The sequence below is a fragment of the Trypanosoma theileri genome, assembly GCF_002087225.1.
Source record: "Trypanosoma theileri isolate Edinburgh chromosome Unknown TM35_Tth_20_V1, whole genome shotgun sequence".
NCBI classification, from domain to species: Eukaryota; Euglenozoa; class Kinetoplastea; order Trypanosomatida; family Trypanosomatidae; genus Trypanosoma; species Trypanosoma theileri.
In genome coordinates this window covers 192,685-202,022 of record NW_021639862.1, presented here as the reverse complement: position 1 = coordinate 202,022, position 9,338 = coordinate 192,685, and the positions used below count along the sequence as shown (strand labels likewise).

Genomic DNA, 9,338 nt, shown 5'->3' with positions numbered 1-9,338 from the left:
TTTTTTTTTTTTTTGTTTCTTGTTTCTAATTTATCTGTTTGTTTTCTTTTTCTTTTTTTCTTCTTATGATATAAACTCAAGAAGAACGAAAGATAACTTTTAACACATCACTCTTTCTATATATATATATATAGGTTTATTTACTTACAGAAGGACACTACGGGGACACTACGGCAAGAGGACCCTGGGAAGAAGGAAAGAAAAGAAAGAGATCCCAAACCCCCCACCAGAAAGGAAAACAAACGTAAAGTATAATTATACAACCAGTCGATACGTGTTTCCTCCATATAAATATATATATAAATATATATATATATAAATTTTTTTGTTTTAATCTGAGATGGGTGTAGACTCACTTCCTTCATCTCCAAAGTTCCCATCCGCCGCCGCAGCGGCAGAAACAACAAGAGCAGCAGCTGTAGATACCACAGCAGAGCGTGAAGAAGCGATGTTGTCATTTCTCTCGCAAATGAGAGAACATCTACAGACTACTGCAAATCTTGATGAGTTTCGCAGTTGGGTGAATAAAAATATACCGGACATCGACCATAATCAACCACCCCCACCACCAGGACCACCCCCAGCCCTACACCCACTTGCAGATTCAGGATCATGGCATGAATTGAAGGAATCTAAACAAGGAAGAAGTAAACACCGTAATGTTCCTAAACCACACATGTCACTTGTATCTCTGGTAGAAGAACCTCTGGAGAATACTAATAATAAGGATGGAGATGGGACGAAGAATAAGAATGATAAAGGTAACAGCGGCAGCAGTTGTGGTGCTGGTGGGAATATTTTCTACGTACGTACACCAACAAAGACTTCTCAAGGAATAGATTCCATCCTTGTGAATGCACCGAACTCACAAAGAAAGAAACCAATGAATTCTGGTCCATTATTTGCAAAAACTACATTATCTCCTGTACTATATGAGAGAAGTGGAACACCAGAGTCTTGCCTCAGTGTGCGCAGTCCTGAAGAGGATAGAGCCGATCAGGAAGTCGCATCATTTCTTCATCTTTCCTTTTCATGGACTTCTAATATATTATTTCGTGGTGGACTTGAGACGTTTGGAACTAATAAAAAACGTTTTAGAGATGAATCAAATCCACTGGGGCATGGATGCAGCAACAGTAACGTCAATGTGGAGAACTCCAGTTCACTGTTAACAGAAAGTGACCGCGATTTACCTGGATTGAATACAAAAACCATGAAAGCCGTGGGACTCTCAAAGAAGAAGGCCATAAATGCCTCCGCTTCTTCCTTCTCTGCAGTTTACCGTCAGTCCGCCAACCCTCACACACCTGGTCGACGTGCATCTATTCTCGGTTCCTGCAGTAACAGCCACTTTGCAGAGGGCATGCCGGTCTTTTCACTGGAGGGACGATTGCCGGATCAGCGATTGATCTTCTCACGTAAATGTACACGACACTCCTCCGTGTTTCGCCCAATGGAAGAAGTACAGGAAGCCCTACGCTCTGTGGGAGTTCCCTTTATGCCGGATGTGGATTTACCAGATGTGGATATCGTTTACTACTGGAAAATGTATGGAAATAAGTGTTACGTGTATGTTTGTATGAATGTTCTATTGCGGTATAACTTTTCCACTCGATTTGGCTTTGATGTACAACGGATGTATCGCTATTACAGTACCGCCGTTACCTATATCCGCTCACGTAATCCATTTCACAATGCCTGTCAAGCCGCCGATGCGGTTTTCGCCATTCATCAATTTCTCTCACAGCCATATTTTGCAGAAAACTTCAGCGATGAGGAACTCTTTGGTATACTTTTTGCCACCACAGTGATGAGACTTGGACACGTTGGTGTGACGAATACCTTTCTGGTTACGGTGCGTCATCCGTATGCTTATGCCCATAATTATTACGCCCCACTGCAGAGTGTGAGTGTCTCACTTGCCTTTGCTATCCTTGATACCCCGGAGTGTTATTTCCCTACATTTGTCAACAGCCGTAGTGGCCCACCATCGGTGTGGACGCCGAAAAAGGAAACAGAACTACTGGAGCTTGTCTCTCAACTCGTTACTTGCGTAGATGAGAGAAATCATCAACATCTCATTACGGAATTGCAGACGGTATTACATGAAGGGGGTGGAAGTGTCGTGCGGGATCATCAGTTGATGACTATTTTACGTAATGTCATGCACGCTGTGGACTTTTGTTTCATATTCCGCCGATTATCTATTTACAAGTTTGCGGCTGTCTGCTCAGTGGCGGAGTTCTATCGTGAGAATCACGCCAGTCAGTTGTTAGAGGCCAAAAACTTATCACGATGGCCATCCCAAGAAGAACCTCCCACGTCTCTTCGGCATCTCACAGGCAGCGCCGCTTCCACTCATCTTGTGCAGGATAAAAATATCACCACTGTTCGCGTTATGCGAGAGGTAAAGAAACATCATAATGGGAATAAGAAGGTTCTAGAGAATAATAATAATAATAATAATAATAATAATAATAATAATAATAATAATAATAATAATAATAATAATAATAATAATAATAATAATAATAATAATAATAATAATAATACTAAGGATAAAGGAGTTGAAGACGATCATGATGGTGAAAAGGAACCAGAACCACTTTCACCGTTTGCATACAGAAGAATGGGTACTTCAGCCGTAGATTACACGGTGGATCATCCAGTGAAAGGCCTCCCTTTAGATTCTTGCACTTATATCACTGGCAATTCTGGGAAAAAGATACAATTGGCCTTATTGGAAGTGATATTCCTGCCTTTCATAAAGTCCATCTCCCCATTTGTGCCCACCTCTTGGTTAACAGCGGCAGAGAATAATATGGAGTGGCTTCGAGACTACGCCGATGAGGCCTTTGAAGAGGATGTCACGAATATGCTGAAGAACAGTAATATGTTTGATGCGGTGTTGCCTATTTATCGTGATTCCTTTGAGCGGCGGGTCCTCAAGCGTATTGTAAGTATGTTTGGGGAAGAGAAAATATATACAGAAGACCAACAGAAGGGGACGAGTCGTTGTAAAAGGCGTTCTTTGAGTATATGAGATATAAATGGAGTGGAAAGATAATACGAAAAATGAAAAGGAAATAAATAGAGAAAAAAAAGAAAAAAAAAACAAATAATATGTCTATATCTGTTTCTGTGTTTCTGTACATATACGATCATGCTTTTTATGAGAAATTATTATTATTATTATTATTATTATTATGATTATGATTAGTTGCAAGCTGGGGCAAGGACACAGGCTGTTATGCGCACTTAAATAGAATAATATAACCTTCTGCCACCCTTTTCCCCTCTTATTCATGTATACTTGTATACTTATATATAAGTATATAAGTATATATATATATATATATATATATCGGCACACGTTTATGCTTACATCACAATATCTGTATACCCTTTTGCGTATGCATGACTATTGGACTATCAATCTATGTATCTATATATTATTCTTGGCTTAAAGATTCTGGGCTATGGGAGAAGAAGTAAGGTACTCCTCAGAAGTAAGGAAGCGTAAAGAAGAAAAAAAAAATAGAGGAATTGAAAATGAAAGGTGCAAAAAAAAAAAAGAAAGAAAGAAAAAGATATGTGGATAAGACAACTCCGTAGACTAACAAAGAGTATATATATATATATATATATATAATAGAGAGAGAACATGTAGTGGTATCAATAATACATTTTATTTCTTTCCTTCGATGTTTGATATTTTTGAAAAAAAAAATTTTCATTGGCTTATTCACTCTATTATTATTATTATTATTATTATTTTCACCAAGAGATGTTTTTAATCCGTAAAGGAAATGAGCGAAAAGAAAATAATAAATAAATTGGAATTTTTCTTTCTTTCTGGATATGAATATGGAAATACATGTGATTTTATTAGCTTTTTTCACTCATTATATATATATATATATATATATTGTCAGCTTGTGAAAAGAATGATCGAGTCTTACTTTCTTTTTAGTTAACAAATCCTGTACTGGGGTTTTAATTTTTAGGAAAAATGAGTTTTCTTTCCAATCTTTCACAGTTTGTCAATCGTAAGTTTCTGAAAACCCCACCAACAACCCAACCCTTTCCGCCCCAAGCGGGAGGCGGGCTAAAAGTGTTTCTCAGCACTCTTCCATTTTCGTCAGTTCTTAGGATGCTTTTAATAAATTAACCCTCTTGGAAAGATACAATTTATTTTTTTATACACGATGGGGTTTCAAATTAGTGGAGGTTAAATACAGGATTTTTCTTTTTTCTTCTTCTGTTTTCTTGTTTATTGTGGAAGTAAAGCTAAGATTATTCTTTTAAATTTCCCCTTCGAGACAATCCACTCTGCGGGCAATGTCTCAGCAGAGAGAAGAAAGGGAAGATCCTCAGATGATAAGAAGATATTAAGGAAAAGGGGGAAAGTACTGATCAGACATGTATTGCTGGGAATAAGGTATAAAATCCACTGATACTATCACCAATCAATGAATGATTGAATGTATATATATATATATATATATATAAGATGTTTTTCTCCTTTCTTACATTTGAGGTTTTTTTTTTTTTTTCTTTTCTTAATTTGAGATTCATATTCTGTATCCATGTGGTCCTTATCTCTTTATCTCTTTATCTCTCTATCTATTTATTTATCTGTGTGAGGTCCGCTTGACTGTTTAGATGGATTGATTAAGGCATGCGATACATCTATATCTATCTACCTATCTATCTATTTCTTACTATGTGCTTTATATATGTGTATATGGATACTGTATCTATTTATTACTTTTTTTTTTCATTGATTGATCGAATTATTGTAATCCCATGTTTACTCTTAAATGCATTATTATTTTTATCATTATTATTATTATTATTATTATTATTATTATTATTATTATTGTTATTATTATTGTTGTTGTAAGAATCTTTTGTCGTTCTAAAATCATTTTTATTTCTTTACTCTCTTAAGCTCAGAAAAGTAGGAGGAAAACGCAACTTTATTTATTTATATATTTATTTATTTATTTATTTCTTTATTTATTTATCTTGTTTTTGGTATTGTTTATAACGGCATCTTTGGTTTTTACTTCTTTCTCTTTCTTACCGTTTTTATTTTTTTTTATTTTTTTTTATTTATTCATGTACTACATTACATGCGCAATGAAAGTAGAGGGCTACCAACGCCCGTTTTTTTTTTTTCTTTTTCTGTGGATGTTATTGGACGATCTTTTTGACGTTCTTCTTTAATTAGTTTGACTACACGCTTTTGTAGTAATATATATATATATATATATTGATAAGGCTTATTCTTCTATTTGTTTGCCTATTTTCTTGCTTTTCATTTACTTTTTATTTCTTCTTTTCTTTTTTGCCGTTTTTTTTTTTTTTACGTACATTTCACCAATTATATAGGAACAAACAAGGAGACGAAACTACAGTGATAATAACAGTTGTCTTGTTATTTTCACTATTATTATTATTATTATCACTATTATTATTTGAGGAACATATATATACATATATACAGAAAGAGAAGGATAAAGAGAGAGAGAGAGAGGAGTATCAAAGGAAGAAAAAACAGAAGAACAACAACAAGAATAGTCGTTCTCACGTCCACAAAGCAATCTAAACAAGAATAACGACAAGCGTGAAACAAAGCTGAGAAATTAAAAACGAAAAAAAAAAAAAAAAACGAAAAACAAACAAACAAAGAAAACCTAAAAAAAAAAAAAAGAAGGAACGAATAGTTTTTCCACACACTAAAAAAAAACCATAATACACACAAACACAAACCCAATAAACATCGCTGTCTCTCTTTTTCCCCCCACCATAAAGAAACGGCATTCTAATCCACACATTATATATATATATATATCTATTTATCTATCTATAAACAGATATTACTATTATTACAACAATGGCGTGTGATCTCAACGAGACGTGGACGGATTGTTTCTCGGAGTTCCAGTCGCTTCTCGCGGCGGCGGCGGCCCCGTGGCGGTGTTTCGCCCTCGCCGGCGTGAACAAAGAGGCGATGCTCAGCGCCCCGGAGTTGATGGACGCCAAGACGGACCCGGGCTGCGGCTACGGCCCCATCCGCTCCCTCAACGCCCTTCTCCAGGAGGGCGAGATCCCCTCCGCGGCCACTCTGCAGGGAGAGGCGCTGTTGGATGTGATGGATATCATTCATCAGCGGGAATTGCAGTATTTGCAGGGATACGCCCTCACATCGGGAGTTCTGGCATTTCCATACTTCTTTCGAATGAATCTCCTGCAGGAGCAGAACTCCACTTTACATGCCTACTGCAGAGGAGTGGCGCGATGTGTGGAAATGACCATGCGGGCCGTCATGACAACACGGGTCCACAGTGATGAGGAGTTCGTGCCGTGGATAAAGGAACTGGATCGTGAGGAACACATCACAGATGATCAAATTTTATGTGAATTGGAAGAAGCCGCATGTAAGGCAGAATCTTTTCCTGCCATTGCCGCACGTTTACGTTGGCGGAAACACTTTCTTGCGACACTTAAACTATTTGTAACGGGTTCAAAGAAGTTAGATACAGAGACGGCGTGTGATATTGCCAAGGAGGGATTGGATTTATTAAATTCTACCGTGTATGAACGTGAGAGTGAACCTGTGCAGGATAACAGATTCTTTCGGGATACAGAAGTGGCATATTGGGCAAGTACATTTACACCAACAAAACCTATTCCCTGTATGCCTTTTAAAGAGGCGATGCAGATGTATAAAATACTTCTCACACAATTGGCTTCATTAAAGGAATTACTCAGTATGCCTTCTCTTCAATCGATTATGGAGTTTGTGGAATCACTGGGAGCACAGAAGCCATTATTACCTGTACGATCTATTGCTGTTATTGTACTCTTCCGTAATGATCCAAGTGAGTCTTTCCTGCATGGTCCATCACTCCTACATCGTGTATTGGAAGAATTGGCAGCTGAACATGGAGCCCCATTGTATCTAAAGATATTTGATGCTGATGAAGAACTACTGGAAGGGGTTATTAAGTACCGTATTCATAAAACAATGGATCCACTTAAAATCACACCTGAACAGACTATGTATTTACGACATCAAACAGTGGAATCTGTACGTCGTTGGGCAGTGGAGATGTCTAAAGCGTATTTAATTCATATGGAAACTATGCTCTGTAATCGTGGTTTGGCTCATCGTCGAATTATGAATGCCTTACCCCAATTGGGATCATTACAGGAAATGGCTTACTCTACCGATACTTCTATTTTTCTCGCCACTATTCCTGCCGTTTCTGCAGAGATGGAACAAGAGGCTATTAAACGTATGCCAGTACTTGCCATGTACACAAATCAACATGTCTTACGTGTGATGGAGTTACTCTTTTCACTTTCATTGGAATTGGATCTCTTTACACAGGGTGAACTTATTCCTGCACTTTGGTATCTTAACTTTACACAACGGGCACAATTGGAGAATCTCGCCTTATTGTCTCCTCCAAGTTCCTCCATGATTCCAGAAACACGTATTAATCGCCGAACGAAAGTACCTCTATACAATCTCGCCTTAACCACACGCAACGTTGCTCATCCAGATACCATACGTCTTGCCCTTCTTGAGGCTACTCGCATGATTGCAGATGCTGTATTTGTGGCTGCGTGTATGATGGAGTCTAGAGGACTCATTGACTTGAGTAGTGCGGCCAAACACTCTCTTGTTACCGTGGAAAGTATATTTAATCATCGCATGAGTTGTCTTAAACATATTCGAAGTCCACCCTTTAAACCATACGCTCGATGTATTGCAGCAAAACCGGATTTCAGCGCTGGGGATAACACAAATCCAGTGAAACTCTCACTTTATGCCCAAAAAACTGGAGAAATTGCTGTGGGTGCGGCGGAAAGACTTAAACAAATTCTCCACTCAAAGGATTTACTTCCATTACGTAAAAAGGCTATTCAATCACATCTTGAGGGAATGGAAAGAACAGCTAGAGCTGTGGGGGCATCATTGGCGGCTTTCGCTGCAGTCTGTGATGATGAGGAAGCACTAAAGGGATACACAGTCACTGTGGAGCGACCATTTCTCCCATCGATGCCTTGCTTTACTCTACGTAAGAAGGAGACAAAGTAAATAAAATGAATGAATAAATGAGTGAATGAGAGGTTAAGTGAAAGTGTAAATAAATAAATATAAATATATATATATATATATATATATATATATATATTATTAGGTGTATGGAAATGTGTGAGTGGTGTTCATTTTCATTTTTTACTCTCATAGGTAGTTGTTGTGGTTGTTGTTAGGCAGCAGCAGCAGCAGGAGCGGTAGTGTGACTACGAGGAGATTTTACGCATTGTAAAATGATTGGTTGTGTGTAAGGTAAAGAGGTATTGAAAGATTAATTTGAAATTAAATAAACAACATTTGTGGCTTCTCTCTTTGTTATTACTGTTGTTTATTATTATTATTATTATTATTGTTATTATTATTGGTTATTCCGTTCTAACGTTTTCCACACATTTTTTTTTCTTTTTGTGTGTTCTTTTTTTTTTTTCTCGTTTTCTTTTTTTTCTGCGATTTGGCGGGGAAAATGGTTCCTGTTTCTCTTTACTTGTGGCTTTCCTCTGTTTTTTTTTAAAAAAATATATATTTCTCTCTTTTTCTCTTTTTCTTTTCTTTCTTTCCCTTTTCTTTAAGCACAGAAACAGAGAAACAAAGAAATACACATAGTTTGCAATTTGTCTCTCTTTTTTTTTTTATTTGTTTGCTGTCATTTCTACTGTATCGTTATTCCTCAAGGAAATAACAATAACAACAGAGAGGAGAGAGAGAGAAAGAGAGAAAGACGTAAACCGCGAAAAAAAAAAAAAAAACAATACAAAACAGAAAAAGAGTTATTTCTCAGAAATGAGTGGTGTACGCATGGCTGAGTTCTCCAAATACTTCGCGGTTGGAGTTACCTTCACCGCCCTCTGTTGTGCTCGCCACTGCAGTTGGGTCCTCACACAAGTATCGACGGATCTGCAGGAACACTACCGGTCACTGCGGCGATATGCCGATCAAGTCGTCGCTTTGGAGAAATATGCGATGGAAGTGACGGGGAAGTCAACACTCGACGGAGTGGGGGCGGGGGATTTGGCGAGAATAGCGGACTTCCAGCAGGCCTTTTCCACACAGAAGCCATAGAGCTATCTGTACAGAAACCTATATATATATATATAGTTATATATGGAAGAGAAGGAGAGAGAGAGAGAGAGAGAGAGAGAGGGATGGATGGATGGAAATGGAAATGGAGAGTGTGTATTAGAAGGAATGACAACAATATCAAACCCTTTGTGAAGTTTTTTAT

General features: G+C 37.7%; 2 protein-coding genes across 2 annotated transcripts; both read left to right on the top strand.

Annotated features, from left to right (window-relative positions):
- Positions 1 to 340: 340 nt before the first annotated feature.
- On the top strand, positions 341 to 3,043 carry TM35_000201640 (cAMP specific 3,5 cyclic phosphodiesterase; the record flags this gene model as incomplete). Its single annotated transcript, XM_029026849.1, has 1 exon — positions 341 to 3,043. One exon carries the CDS (start codon positions 341 to 343, stop codon positions 3,041 to 3,043), a length of 2,703 nt encoding a protein of 900 aa, XP_028881821.1.
- A 2,859-nt stretch (positions 3,044 to 5,902) lies between these two features.
- TM35_000201630 (uncharacterized protein) lies at positions 5,903 to 8,116 on the top strand (the record flags this gene model as incomplete). Its single annotated transcript, XM_029026848.1, has 1 exon — positions 5,903 to 8,116. The coding sequence occupies one exon, from the start codon at positions 5,903 to 5,905 to the stop codon at positions 8,114 to 8,116; it is 2,214 nt and encodes a 737-aa protein (XP_028881820.1).
- Between the last annotated feature and the right edge of the window lie 1,222 nt (positions 8,117 to 9,338).